This window comes from Dendrobium catenatum, unplaced genomic scaffold (assembly GCF_001605985.2).
Source record: "Dendrobium catenatum unplaced genomic scaffold, ASM160598v2 original_scaffold_50508, whole genome shotgun sequence".
NCBI lineage: Eukaryota > Viridiplantae > Streptophyta > Magnoliopsida > Asparagales > Orchidaceae > Dendrobium > Dendrobium catenatum.
The window spans coordinates 88294-103806 of record NW_021368962.1 but is presented as its reverse complement, the minus strand read 5'-3'; the positions used below and the strand labels follow the sequence as shown (position 1 = coordinate 103806).

Genomic DNA, 15513 nt, shown 5'->3' with positions numbered 1-15513 from the left:
TAGCTGCAACGATTCAGATGGATTCGTCAGCATCTTCTTTAGCGCCTTCTGCAACAGCTCCGGCGGTCTCAACTCCAGTTGCTGTGAGTGATGTCGAAATACCGCCACAGCTCAAATTCTTGATGATGAACGTCAAGACAGTGATTAATACTCAACTTACTGTCGAGAATCATCCTATTTGGAAATCACAGATATTAAAACTTTTTTCGGCAAATGGATTTGCTGGCTATTTGGATGGCTCCTGCGCTTCTCCACCAGAATTTCTTATTGCTTCTGATGGCTCGACCACTCCAAATAAAGAGTTTAAGACATGGATGCTCGTTGATCAGAATCTAGCTTCGGCACTTTATTCCACTATTTCTGCTTCTCTTCTACCGTATGTCTTAAATTTAAACACTACTCGTGATATTTGGATCACTGTTGATAAACGTCTGCAGTCTACCAATAGATCCAAACAACTGCAACTCAAGAGTGAACTACATCATCTTCAAAAAGGCGATAAATCCATGGTTCAATACTTGTCGGAAATCAAACAAAAAGTAGATGCCATCACTACCTCTGGTTCCACAATTGATTCTGGTGATATTCTGATGTATATGCTTAATGGGTTGCCTCCGGCATACAATGCCTTTAAAACTGCGATTCGCACGCAACTTGCACCTAGAAGTCTAGATGACTTCTACTCACTTCTCTGTAGTGAGGAACTCAGTATACTTGCTGATCAACCCATTCCAATGCCATCCAATACTTCCGATGATACTTCATTTGCACTTCAGGCGTTTCGTGGTCGTTCACGTGGTCGAGCTTCCAATACCTCCTCCAGTCGTGATCGTTCTACCACTCAATCATTCAGAGGAGGTCGCAGCTTTCCTCCTCCTACTCGCGGTGGCCGTCGTCCTCGCTCCTCTGTTCAGTGCCAAATCTGTACAAAAATTGGTCACTCTGCATTTCAATGTTGGTATCGAGTGGACCTGACATATCAACCGCCTCAACACACTACAGGAAAATCACTTATTACCGGCGGAATTTTCCGGAGCCTTTCCGGCGGTCAATTTTCTGGCGGCTTTCCGGCGGCTTTCCGGCGGTTTATGACGTCTTATTTCCAACAAAAAATTCCAGTAGCTTTCCGACGGCTTTCCGGCGGCTTTCCGGCGGTTTTCCGACGGCTAATTTCCCCGCAAAATTTTGCGACGGCTAATTTCCCGCAAAATTTTCCCGCGGTATTTTCCGGCGGCTTTCCGGCGGCTTTCCGACGGCTTTTCGACTTAAAAATAGTCAAATTCCGCCGGAAAAAGCCGCCGGAAGTGGTTGATTTTCCTGTAGTGACAAGCATACATTGCCACAGATCAACAAGCCACCGATGATTGGTTTCTGGATTCAGGAGCTACTTCGCACTTGACGTCCAACTTTTAGTAAATACAACTTCCACAAGCTTACACTGGATCGTCTCAAGTGCAAGTTGGGAACGGTCAGAATCTCACCATTGCTAATTCCGGTCAGGGTATTTTACCCACACCATCCCGTAAGCTACGTCTACCCAAAATTCTACATGTTCCTCGTCTATCCCATAATCTACTCTCTGTCAATCAATTAACCCGAGACAATTCTTGCTCCATTCTTTTTGATGCTAATGGGTTTGTTATTCGGGATTTACAGACCCACCGGACTCTCCTCCGCGGTCCATGTCGTCACAGTCTTTATCCCATTACTCTCACACCAACTGACTCTGCTGTCTCTACATCGTCTCCCGTCGCTCTCCATACAACCGATTCTACTTCAGCTCTCTGGCATCATCGGCTCGGCCATGCTTCTCCTTCAACACTCAAATTACTTCCTACTACTGTATCTAGTTTAAAATTTGCATTTCCTTTTCACTGCTCTGCCTGCGTGCGAGCGAAATCTCATAGATTACCGTTTAAACTTTCTGTACCCAAAACTACTGCTTGCTTACAGTTAGTTCATAGTGATGTATGGGGTCCCTCCCCTACTCTTTCCTTGCAAGGATATAAATACTATCTTTTGTTTATTGATGACTTTACAAGATTTTGTTGGGTCTATCCATTACGTGCGAAATCTGAAACTTTTCAAATATTTGTTCAATTCAAAACTTTTGTTGAAAAACATTTTAACAAATCCATCCAAACTCTAAGAACTGATCGTGGAGGCGAATATCTAAATAATTCCTTCACTACTTATCTTAAACAATGTGGAATTGTTCATCAACTGACTTGTCCATATACGCCTCAGCAAAATGGAATGTCTGAACGCAAGCACCGACATCTCCTGGAGACTATTCGAGCGCTGTTGTTTCATGCCAATCTACCCAATCATTTTTTGCCCGAAGCACTTGCCACTGCAGCCTTTACTATCAATTGTTTACCCTCCACATTGTCTCCAATTCGTTCCCCTTACGAACGCTTATATGGTTGCTCACCTGATTATTCTGTTTTTAGAGTATTTGGCTCTCTCTGTTATCCCTGGCTCCCGTCTCCACTTCACAACAAGTTTCAGCCACGTTCGCATCCCTGTGTATTCCTTGGATATGCTGAAGCCACAAAAGGTTACAAGTGCTTCGATACTACTACTGGTCGTCTTTACATTTCCAGGCATGTCAAGTTTTTTGAAACCATTTTCCCATACAAGTCAGTGTCCCAACAATCTTCCTCTCAGTCACCATCGGCTTCTATACCCCCAACTTTATTAATTCCAGTCTCAACTACCACCACAAATTCGTCTCAACCCATAGCCTCCGCAAGTCTTTCTCAATCCTCTTCCCAGTCCAATACTCCGGTTAATAATCCTAATTCTTCTTCAACAGTTCCACCATTAACTGCACCAAATACTGTCATTCCATCAACTACACAAATTGACCCACTTCCTCCCTCCAAACATTCTATGGTCACTTGATCCAAAACTGGATCCCTGCACCCCAAAAAGATCTTCGATTTGGTCCATTCTACAATTCCCACTGCTCCAACATGCTTTTCTCAAGCATCTAAATATCCAGAATGGAGACAAGCCATGTCTTCTGAATTTGAGGCGTTACAACAACAAGGTACATGGACCTTAGTTCCCACTTCTCCACATTATAATATTTTGGGATGTAAATGGATCTATCGTACCAAACGAAATGCGGATGGCTCTCTTGCTCGATACAAGGCTCGTTTGGTGGCTCAAGGTTTTAATCAAGAGTATGGTCTTGATTATTTTGACACTTTCAGTCCAGTTGCTAAATTCCCCACAATACGTATTCTTTTTACTATTGCCGTCACTAGCAACTGGCCGATTTTGCAATTAGATATTTCCAATGCCTTCTTACATGACAAGCTAGATGAAACCATTTATATGATGCAACCTCTCGGGTTTGTTGATCCAACCTATCTGCATCATGTTTGTTTACTCAAAAAGGCTATTTATGGGTTGAAGCAGGCTCCCAGATAATGGTTTGCTACATTTACCTCATTTCTTATTGCTTATGGCTTTCAAGTAAGCCTCGCTGATCCATCCCTCCTTCGGTTCTCCAAAGATGCAATACAGTTATATCTCTTGGTATATGTCGATGATATTTTACTCACTGGCAATTCGGCTCAAGCATTAGATTCGCTGCTTCATGCCTTACACTCTCGGTTTCAAATGCGAAACCTTGGCCAAGCGTCAAATTTTCTGGGTATTCAAGTGGTGCCGATTGCAAATGGCTTGCATCTATCTCAGTCTATGTATGCTACTCAACTACTTCAAAAAGCTGGGATGCAGGATTCAAAACCGGTTCTCACTCTTTTACCAGTCAAGCTTCCTACCGTAAATTCCTCTGATTCTCTGTTTGAGCAACCAGAACTCTACAAACAACTTGTTGGTTCTTTACAATATCTTACCATTACCCGGCCCGATCTCTCCTTTTCTGTGAATCTACTTTGTCAGCAAATGCATCAGCCGTATTTATTTCATTATCAGCTTCTTAAGAGAGTTCTTCGTTACATTGCCGGTACTATTCAGCTTGGTTTACCAATTACTAGTTCATCTCTTGATCTCCAAGCCTATTCTGATTCTGATTGGGCTGCCGATTCCACTACTCGAAGATCTATTACCGGATACTGTGCTTTTCTTGGAAATACTCTTGTCTCGTGGTGTGTCAAGAAACAAACGACGGTTGCTCGTTCGTCTACCGAAGCTGAAGATCGAGCCCTGGCCACAGCCGCCACAGATATTGTTTGGCTTCGTCGTCTTTTACAGGATTTTTCTATACCGCCGACGACACCTACCTCTCTTTTCTGTGACAATGTGTCTGCTTTGGCTCTAGCACAGAATCCTGTCTTTCATGCACGTACTAAGCATATCGAAGTTGATTTCCATTTTATCAGAGACTATATCCGGCAAAAACAAATTTCTGTTCATCACATTGCTTCTATTGATCAGCCGGCTGATCTGTTCACTAAAGCCTTTTCTGCTACCAGTTTCAACTCTTGCGCGACAAGCTAACCGTTCAGTAGCTTCCCATTAGCTTGAGAGGGGGTGATAATGGATAGTGCACTTTATGCACTTTATAAGCAGCTACTCTTATTAAATCAGTTGGCTTACTTTTCCACTACAGAGCCGTTGCTTCGCAGCCTTTGGCAGACTGACTCAATCTCCACCGTTCAGTTGCTTTCACGAACTTCTAATCTCCACCGTTGAGATACAACTGCATCTTCATCTTCTTCTCTTTAAATCAATTGTTACTGTAGCAACGGTAACACAAGGAATATATGAAAATTCCTCTGCATTGTTCTGTTCTTGGTTTTCGCTAATCTTCTTATGCAGGTTCGGTGAAACTACAACGTTCGTCAACATGCTCTATAAATCCTATTCAATTCCTTAAATCAATTAAAATTAAAAACAAAAAAGAACCAAATGAACCATTATAAAGCAATTAAAGACAAAATCCTCAATAATAATCTGTAAAACGCTTGCTGTAGCCGTTGAACCTAATATTTATAAAACATTAATTAGTAAATATATTCTATTTAAATAAGTTTGTGCTCAACTTACATATTTATATAAAATTAAAGCACTGTTAACAATAATAACTACAAAATATTAATTAATAAACCAAAATTCACTATTATCAGTAATTAAAATTGAAATAACTTACAAACATAAGATAACTTAAATCAAGAAGCATAATTTTATAACATATATTAAGGATTCAATTCAGATATCTATAGCTATTTATAAAGATTATTGTAGAATTGTTATTTAGCTTCAAGTATGCAAAGAAGCTTAATATCATGAGTTTTGACCATGTTCTATACACATGTAAACCTTATTGGGGTTATTAAATCCCCTAACATTCCAACTTGCAAAAGATGAAGACATTAATGCTTAGCCCCTTTTGCCTTCTTGGCAATTTTGGCTTTCATCTTCTTAGGCTTGTGTTGAGATTGAGGGGAAGGGGGTTCATGCGTGGAGGAGGTAGGGGAGTCCCCTTCAGAGAGAAAAGAACCTAAGGACAGGCTTGAGGGGGAAGAGTTAACTTCAGAGAAAGGAGGTTTATTATTGGTGGGGAGAGATTGTGAAGTAGATGGCTGGTCGGAGGAGGCCAAAGTAGCGAACTTATTATTAAGGTAGACTGTAGGAGGAGTAATTAAAACTTGCGAAGGGACCAAAATTGGTGGAGGACTAATATCCAAGAGGACTATCTCAACAGGAGGTGAGTTGAGGTTAGGAACGGTTATGTTGAGGTTTGGGTTAGGTATGTCAGCAAGAGGTAAGGAAGAAGAAGGTAATTCATAATTGGTAGTGTGTTTTTCCACCTAAAGAAAATGACTTTCCACAGGTAAGGAAATGGCTAGTTTGGGAATGGGGGGAAGAGTTGGAGGTTTGGAGCTAGATTTGGTGATTCGGACAAAAGGTTTCCTATAAGAGCTTCTTCCCTAATTCCTGGAAGGAGGAGGGGGAATGGCTACAGGGCTGGGATTGGAGGGGCAGGAAGAGAAGGGGTGTATCAACAAACCACAACCTTCACACGAGGTTGGTTTCCAGTCATAGACAACTTTGATGTTCATGTCCTCCCCTTCAATCTGGATGAGAATCTCATCAGGCAAAGGGGAATCCTTAGAGATTTGAACGCAAACCTAAGCGAATGTAAGTCTAGTCCTTTTGGTAATGAGGGTATCAACGGAAGTGGAACCCCATTGTAGCTTACAATCCGTGAAATACCTGTGGGAGTCTACAGAGAAAGCGCGAGATCTATAATCTTAATCCAGAGGGGAATAGAGGCAGATTCATCCCTTATTGGTTTGAATTTAGGCGACCACCTCTTGAGGATGAATGGCTTACTTACAAGAAGCCACGGTCCTCCATTCCAAACCATATCAAGGTCTTCCGATGAGGTGAATTTCAAAAGAAAGAACCCATCCGCTAAGTAGAGAAGAGAGAGAGAACTCTTGAGAATCCATAGTTTTTTCATAGCAGCAAGTAATCTCTCGTAATAAGGCCTTTTCTCGCTAGAGTATGCCACGAGCGAAATGACCCATATAGCAGAGCCTTCAAATAAGTCGTCTCCTTTAAGGAGAGTTTCGGGTTGGGGTGTAGAAGGAGACAGAAAAATGACATGGCTTAAAGGAAGTAGTGGTGAGATTGTCTACATAAGAGGCAGGCTTGGGAGATTTAGGCAAAGGAAGGGATCCCAGAATAGAGGCATTCGAGAGAGGGGGGAAGTCATCAGATGAGAGCTCCACCAGCTGGGGGTGAGGAACCCGCCCAGATGGATGCCAGGAGGAGGCGGTCCAGAGGTAAGGTTAGAAAAAATCCTAAAAAACCCAGAGCAGCAAAACACGTTCAGCCTATGCAAGAGCTAAATGAGAACTTAGCTTCAAAGTTGAGAAAAAAATTGTCAATTTATTTTTTATTATTAATATATTTGATATTTATATCAAATTTATGAAATAAATTTCAAATGCTTACATTTAAAGTTATTAAATTTTAATATTGCTTATAATTTAATTTATCTTTTTAATATATTATAACATGAGAGCTTCATTTTAGAATAATATTATGTCTATTTTTTTAGATTTAAGAATATAGAAATAAATTATGATTAATAAATTTAAATATATTAAAATATTTATCAGATATTTGTCCTCTCTTTTTGTTACTAAAATCTTAAATTTAAAATTGAACGAAAATTCAAAAAATGGTGCGAGAAAATAGTGGTTGCTAATGGAAGTGACAAATTTTTTTAAAATATTTTTTGAAATAATTGATATCAAAATTTGAAGAGGTCATTGTTATAGTATTTTTATTTTTTTTTAAGTGTTAACATAAATTTCACAACTATGTCTTTAAAAATGACTCAAGTATCCAATTAAACAATTGAATTGCTAAATATATGTTAAAATATATTGATAATTTGAATGCTTTGAGTGGTTTAAATTCTAATTCTAATAAAAAAGAGTAAATTTATCGATTCGTACTTATAAAATAATTATCCAATTAAACAGTTGAATTGCTAAATATATGTTAAAATCATCATACTCCCTAAATAAAAAAATATTCTCTAAATAAAAAATACTTATAAAATGCAATGCCTCAAGCTAATTAAGGTTTTGCTTGGATTAATTTATCATAAGGAAAATAGTCACTAAGAAAATCTTTGGAAAATAAAATTTTTTCATTATTAATTTAACTTCTTTTAAAGTTATTTTTAGAAAAAGAATTTTTGAAGCGATGGCTGAGTGTCTATTTGGGATTATTATAATTTTTTATAAAGATAATTATAAAACTGTTGCGGAAAAAATACTTTTAAAAAACTATTATAAAAAATAGCTTATTGTTATATAAACTTCTTAAAATATAAGAATAAAGTAATAACCAAAGAGAAGTCTGAAAACTTAAATTATCCTAAACAAATTCTAAGTCTTAGAATTTATATTTAATAACTCATAAATCTTCACATCACGTGATTTTCTTCTTGTTGGAAAATGCTAAAAGCCTAAAACGGTCGAGCATTTGTTGGAAAAGCAATTAGAAACTTTCTTATTGAGAACTGCACTAAAAAGATAATGTAATACAAATATATAATTAAGCTCAATCACGTCATTCAGATTTGACTTTTGAAGGGATCTTCGTGAGATTTAACGAACGGCGTCGAGCCGCCACGCCCTCTCTACGTGGCAAATTTCTTAGCCTTCTGATTGGCTGAAGTCGATCTTATCCAACAAGCCATCAACACTTCATTAATCTAATTATATAATTAATGTCTATCCTTGTCCACCTATAAATATTTTAATTTATGTATTAAAAATTTTCTTTAAAATATATTAAGAAAGCCGTCTCAACCGAAACCTTATTCAGATAAAATATTTTAATCGAAAAAAACCTACGACGACAACATAGAAGTTGGGCAATGTGATGCATATACGGAGCAAGACAAAATGTTGGATGAGTTGAGATGTGGAAACAAAAATCCGATATTGAATGTGACTCAAAGAGATAAGACCTAGAAGGTACGTCAAAGGCTTGTGTTAGATGTGCCAATAACAAAGGAAAGAGATAGATATATAAAAAATGCTCAGACAAAAGAGATGATGTCGGGAGTGAATACAAGATCTAAAAAATTGATCACTCATTAGAGTGGATTGGAATAATGCAAAAGAGATAAGATAAAAAAATCAGTTATCGATTACTAGGCATTTGAGAAGTAAACAACACAACAAACAAAACGAGTAAAAAACAATCAATCCACCTCGCAATGTTGCAGGGCAAACTTTGGAGCACTGCTATGCTCAACACTGTGTTTCTTGTCTGCCTGAAAGGGCCCAACACTCGGGTCTGGAGGGTTGCAAGGATCAACTCTCTGCTTATATATATACAACACCACAAAGTTTACTGTTGTATGAAAAAAAATCATGTGCAAAGCATCCTAATACAAACAAGGGAGGACCTCCGACAAGCTCAACCAATAAAATTAAGGTCTAACGCATCATTAAAGCATAATTGCTCAACACAATCAAATTCCACACATAACTAATACTAGATAGTCTAATATCATTTTAAAAATTATAAACAGTTAAATCTTTAATTAATCCATCTTAATGTTAGTACAAGTGTATTATAAGCGAAAAAATATATTATAGTAATAATTTTCATATATATATATATATATATATTCTTTATTACTATAATACAACCATTTAGGCAAACTAACATCTTCACCTAATTTCTTTTACAATTTTCAGAACGCGGACGATTGGGGAACCCGCGGTCTGCTTGATCTACGGTTCCAGTAACCATAACGCCGTTCCGTTTCCTCTACACGGCCCGTCCTAACCATTGACGATTACGCGGCTCCCCGTCGCCCCTCTCGGCCTTCAAATCAGGATCCCGCTCGCACGTCCCCTCGCTCAAATCCTCCTCTCCAATCTTTCACGAAACCCAGCAACGATGTGGAGATTGTCATCGGCTTCCCGTCTAGTCAGAAAATCACTCACCGGAGTTCCGACCAGGTTGTCAACCCTATGGCCGGCGTCCGACCAACAGCAGCAGCCTCGACTGACCCTACCGTGGGCTCATCCCTCATCCTCGGCGTCCTCTACCTTACAAGAGGGCAACAGAAGTGAGGAATCGATGACGTTTGCGGAGGCGAAGAGGCTGATGAAGTTGGCGAACGTGGATGCGTTGAAGAGAAGGCTTGGGATGGAAAGTGAGGAGGTGATTGGATACTCGAAACTGCTTGAGGCTTGCGAGGGGATTGGGGTGGCGAGGAATAAGGAGGAGGCGAAGGCGTTTGCTAGGGTTTTGGATGAGGCCGGTGTCGTGCTGCTGTTCAGAGATCGGGTTTATCTCCATCCTGAAAAGGTAATTGGGTTTTGCATAATAAATTGAATTTTTGACATTCTTGATTTATGGTTTGTGTTAGTTAGCAAGAAAAGGTCGGTTTGAGGTTGCGTTATGGCTTCTGAGGAAACTTTGGGTAAAATGAACTAAGTAATAAGGAGGTCGGTTCCAGTTGCTTGATCAAGTAAGAAATTAGGCGTTTTAATCTTTGTCCCTGTGAGAGGAGCTGAAGCGGGATGAACTTGTGCTAGAGATTCTTACATACGGATGACTTATTTTCAGATCGTCAGGAAATTTCGTGATCTTTTTCATTGTCACGGAGTAATATAGATCAGATATATTTATCTTGCAGAAGAACATGCTAGTTACCATTTAGCACAATTCTTTGAGACTGTAAACTGTGTTCTAAGCGATCTCTGGCTTCGTCCATGAAAATCTTTTAAAGACGGGAAATTCTTACAGGCCCTTCGTTATGAATAATAATTATATAAAATAAGATTTTGGTGAATAATCATAATGTTTCTAACATGCATCAATTTGAGATGTTTGGTTGAGCTTTCATTTATTTGTTGTTAGTTTAACTTTCACCTCTGTAAAAATTATTCAAAGTAGCGAAGTACTAAATTTCAGATTGGCTCATTCCAGTATCCGATTTTGTTTTAGGTCGTGGATCTGGTAAGAAGGGCAGTCCCCCTTTGTTTGACGCCTGAGAATGATCCTAGGCTTGAAGAGCTAAATAAGCTACAGAATAAGAAGGAAGAAATTGATAAGCTTGCACACAAACAAGTTCGTTGCATTTTGTGGTCAGGGCTGGGGTTCTCTATTGGACAGGTTGTTCTCTTCTTCAGGCTCACCTTCTGGGAATTCTCCTGGGATGTAATGGAGCCCGTGGCATTCTTCACCACCGCAGCTGGAATCATTGTTGGTTATGCTTACTTTCTTTTTACTTCAAAGGATCCAACATATCAGGACCTGATGAAGAGATTGTTCCTGTCAAGACAAAAAAAGCTGTTTCAGAAGAAAAGTTTTGATATGGAAAGGTATATGGAACTGCAAAGACACTGCGGATCCCCATTGGATCATCAAACTGTAATAGCGGGTGCAGAAAAATTCCAGAGGAACTAACATTTCTTTGACCAGGAGGCTATCCCCCAGATCCTTTTTAATATTCTTCTGGGGCTGTTCTACACGGATCAACAGGAAAGATTCATTGATTGTTGTTGTAAAGAAGCTAACAGATTTTCCTTTACTGTTTCAACTTCGAAATTGTTGTGATTTTGAGTGGAACAGAGCAACTTCACACTTCTTACTTGAAACTTTATATGACAAATGCTAATGTTACCTTGAAAAAAAAAATGCTAAGTTGTGGAGCTTATTTTTTGCATTATGATGAACATGCAATGCATAGACTTAATTGTTGGTGGATTATGCAAATTTAGACTTTTATAAAGTTGGTGGTACTGTTTTATATTTGTGTTTTAGAAATTAGGACGGTAATCCAACACAAAAGATTTAGGGCGTCTCCAGCCGAACTCCAAATGATTGTTAAGGCGTAGCTGGTTTCTCCACTTGAACGACAAAAAAATCGGTAATCGGTGGAGGGTGAACAGTATGAGGCCAATATTCGTGTTGCACTGTTCACCTAAGCGATTTTTTTTTGTTTCAACCAGATTTGCCGAAAAAACGTGCAAAAGAGGAGTAAACGGTTACCTTCGCAAAAGCTCGTAAAATGGAGTTTGATTGGAGATGAATCACAGCGTTTTTTAGTTTCACTGTATTTTGGAGTGAAAAATGAGATTTTCGGTTGGAGATGCCCTTAGTGCAGCGGCAATAAGAAGTAGCCCTCAATTGTGTGATTTTTGTAAAATTCTTATGCATTTTTATGGGCAGTCTTCTTTTGTATTTTCTTTTTTTTATTCGGTGTTTGTGTTCATATATAGGTTTTACTTTTTTTTCCAATGGAAAACCTTAACTAGATCAGATCTTTCAGCTATTTTTTTTCATTCTTCTCTAAGTTATTTTCATTTTATTGATTATTTAACCACCTATTTTTCTGCTGAAAGTCTTTAGATGAATGCAATAAGCTTAAAGTTTACCAAACTTGGAAAAAGCTTATTTATGCATGGATCCAAAAGATTGGCGCGTCCCTTCTATCAGCCATTTGCTGCAGAAGAGTTTGTTCTATGTTCATCATCTCATTGGATAACAAAGGTATTTAATTTGATTGATGATATTTTAGTGCTCTTCTGATTTTATTAAGCTTTTTCCTCTTAAGATATCTTTTATCTTGGCTGTGTTTGTATTTGGTGCTCTTCTGCTGACTTTATTAAGTTTTGTCCTCTTAATATATATTTTCACTTAGTTGTGCTTGTATTTATTCCATGAATTTAGCTCTTCTATAAGGACCTGCATTATTTTCGATCGGAATCCGATCTGAAATCCGATTTTGACACCCTAATTATAAGGTCTAACTGACTCAAGCAAACCACAGTATTGAGGTCTAATATCAAATCTAAATGATATATATCCATTGTATGAATGAAAGGATTATCTCACATTCTATAATTAACTTTGAATATTAATAGAAAAATAAAGAGTGAGTTATTTATGCAGTTCCATAAATGATCTGACTCACAAAAATAAAAAAATAAAAAAATAAAAAAACTTCTAAAATACATAAAATGTTGTTAATTAATCTGCTATAATTGATTAAATAACAAAAGTTAATAATATATACACTTATAAAATAAATTTTCGCTTACATCGACTGAATAAATTTATAAATTTTAAATTAAAACTATAAATATTACAAGATTAATGGAGGAAATGGCAGGGCATATTAATGGAGAAAATCATCGAGTAATTTTTATTTATGAATGTGGGAGATTTATGTATTATTCAGGTTTCAAATAATATTTGAATGAAATAATCTTAGCTTGAATAAAGGTCTCAAAAATATTTGGCCATACATTTACCGAATTATAATTCTTTTTAATAATTCAATAATATTCAATTATTTAAATACTTAACTTTTTTATCCTCTCTATTTTTCAGATTTTAAGTGAATTTAATTGCGAAACCTGCAAGTGGAGCTTAAGGAAGAAGAAGCTTTGCTATTGGATGAGAAATGATCTCTGTGTGTAGCGATGGGATGTAAGTGTTTAAATACACCAATGAGCATAAAGAGAAGGCTGAGGTTTTGACAATATTGCCCTCAGACAGTTACATAAAGTGTAAAGCTGTGTAAGGCAGAGAGAGCAGAAGAAAACAGGGAGTGGCGTTAGTTGTTGTTGAACGGCGGCGTAGTGGAGTTCGTCGTCTGCTTATCACCGTCCCTCAAGGTGATGGGAGGTACGACCATCAACTTGCTTCGAAGATTCTGAAAAATGGGCGCGGACAGAGATTTGGTAAACATGTCGGCAAGCTGGTCGGCAGTTGGAATGTGATGAACGGCGATCTGCTTGGACTGGATGATGTCCCGAACAAAATGATGGTCAATCTCAATGTGTTTCGTCCGCATAAATGAAACGCAGGGGTGCACGCGATGGAAATCATCGACAAAATTGGTTAGCTGTGTTTACCAAATCTCATATGTGAATAGGATAACAGCGACAGCCAAAGACTCTCATATGTGAATAGGATGGTTGTAGTTTGTAGAGACGCTGATATGGTGATTGGTTAGCTGTGTTTATGGAAGCCAGACGATTGATTTGATAAACGACAGTGTGAATGGCTGCTGTCCAGAACAGGCGAGGAAGAGCAGAATCGGTAAGGAGTGTGCGAGCCGTTTCCAGTAGGTGACGATGTTTTCGTTCTGCAATTCCGTTCTATTGAGGGGTGTTTGGGCAGGTGAGTTTGTGATTGATTCCGGTTTGAGAGTAGAAACTTTTGAGGGTGTTATTAACGAACTCGCCGCCCCCGTCAGTTCGAATACGACGAACTGATAAGTTGAGTTGTTTTTCAATAAATTTAACGAAGTTTATTATTAACATTGGGATGTTAGACTTAAACTGTAATAAGAAAAGCCAAGAGTATCTACTGAAATCATCTACAATAAGCAGGTAATATTTGAAACCATCATAAGAAGTAAGTGGGGAGGGACCCCATACATCCATATCAAAAAGCTGTAAAGGAGAACTAGATACATGGTTGGAGGGGGGAAAAGGGAGTCTGTGGCTTTTAGCTAACGCACAGGAATTACAGAGTTCATTGCGGAAACTAGTAGATTTTGCTGTAAGTTGTTTGAGAAGCTGTTTGAGTATGATGTGGTGAGGATGACTGAGGCGCCGATGCCACAGCTGGGAAGGTGTGAGGCCAGAAGAGTCCAGAGAAGCTTGAGCGGCAATGTGGGTTGTGGGAGGTGAAGTGCCAAGAATGGGGTAAAGGCCATTATGGCACTGACCACTGAGAAGAATTTGTTGTGCACATTCTTGGCAATGAAAATCGGTATTATCAAATAAGATTGAGCAGTTGTTATCGTTGATTAATTTAGAAATGGAGAGAAGACGTTGTGTTAAGTGAGGAACGTGAAGGAGAGAATTTATGAGAATCTTACTGGTCGGAGTGGGAAAGAGGCCATTGCCGATGTTTTGAACGGGAAGGGGAGTGCCATTGCCAACCAGGACGTGATCCTTACCAGTGTAAGGTAGTTGAAAGGGTAACGCATCAGGGGTGAGGTGAGCCGTGGCGCCACTGTCGAGGTACCAGGGGGTGGTATCAGCGACGGAGCTGTTGGCTAACATAGGTACATCAGCGGAGGTACCAGGAGAATTGTAATGCAGGTTTGATCGATGCCAGCAGGTTACTGCGGAATGTCCAGGTTTATGTCACGACCCGACCCGGCTAGCCCGAGTTAACGGGGCGGGAGCAAAAGGTCGTACGGAAGAGCATAAGAAACATAAATCAAATTCATTATATAATTAGTATCAGTACATAAATGTCATCCATAATAAAGAAAGAGCCACTAAACAACATCAAATTCAAATGACTGATAACCACTAAAAGTTTCAAACCCATCATCATATCATAAACTCTTACCATTACATAAACTTCAACTCAAAGACTACAGAAACAAACTCAAAGACTCAAACTTAAAACATAAAATGGAACCTTTCATCCTCCTGAGGTCCCCTACGACGATAGGTGTAAGGTCGTCGTGCAGCCATTACTTCTCTCCTGAAAATATTTCCAAAAACTAGGAATGAGCCAACGCTCAGCAAGTAATTCATATCACAATTAATTTCATAAGATGCATATATTAAAAACATTTACAATTGAAAACTAATTCATTTCATTGAGCGAGTCATAACATGTACTATTCATTTTTTTTCTTCTTTCATTCTTTCCTTTAACAATTGATTTCTTTCATCTCTTTCATATGCAATGCAAAATGTAAAAATGAATATGCTAAATGTATCATCCGTCCCGGAAGTACCAGTTTTCGTACTGATCAGGTACGCAGTCAAAAGTTTTGGCCATTTCCTTTACCATTTGGCTCCGCAGAACCCCATTACCATTTGGCTTATACAAGCCCCATTACCATTTGGCTTTTGAAAGCCCCATTACCATTAGTTTGGTACTTCCGGATCAACATGCATATGTAATTTTATTTCATTAAATTCTTTTCATTTTCTTTCATAATCATTTCATTTATTCATATACCTTAATTGTCTTTCACATTAATGCATGAAATGAAAGCAT

General features: G+C 38.4%; 2 protein-coding genes across 2 annotated transcripts; both read left to right on the top strand.

The window, feature by feature from the left end:
• The first annotated feature begins 3021 nt into the window (after positions 1–3021).
• LOC110098350 (uncharacterized mitochondrial protein AtMg00810-like) lies at positions 3022–4476 on the top strand. The gene is made up of 3 exons (XM_020825167.1): positions 3022–3362; positions 3430–3443; positions 3488–4476. Exons 1-3 carry the CDS (start codon positions 3022–3024, stop codon positions 4474–4476), a joined length of 1344 nt encoding a protein of 447 aa, XP_020680826.1.
• A 4739-nt stretch (positions 4477–9215) lies between these two features.
• LOC110098353 (calcium uniporter protein 6, mitochondrial) lies at positions 9216–11143 on the top strand. Its single transcript, XM_020825171.2, has 2 exons — positions 9216–9834; positions 10477–11143. Exons 1-2 carry the CDS (start codon positions 9421–9423, stop codon positions 10936–10938), a joined length of 876 nt encoding a protein of 291 aa, XP_020680830.1. The 5' UTR covers positions 9216–9420; the 3' UTR covers positions 10939–11143.
• Positions 11144–15513: the final 4370 nt, after the last annotated feature.

Excerpts from the sequence above, each read along its gene's own strand:
- LOC110098350 (XM_020825167.1), top strand. The coding sequence starts at position 3,022 with ATGTCTTCTGAATTTGAGGCGTTACAACAACAAGGTACATGGACCTTA.
- LOC110098353 (XM_020825171.2), top strand. The coding sequence starts at position 9,421 with ATGTGGAGATTGTCATCGGCTTCCCGTCTAGTCAGAAAATCACTCACC. Across the intron at positions 9,835-10,476 it reads TTTATCTCCATCCTGAAAAG|GTCGTGGATCTGGTAAGAAG; the intron begins GTAATTGGGTTT and ends ATTTTGTTTTAG.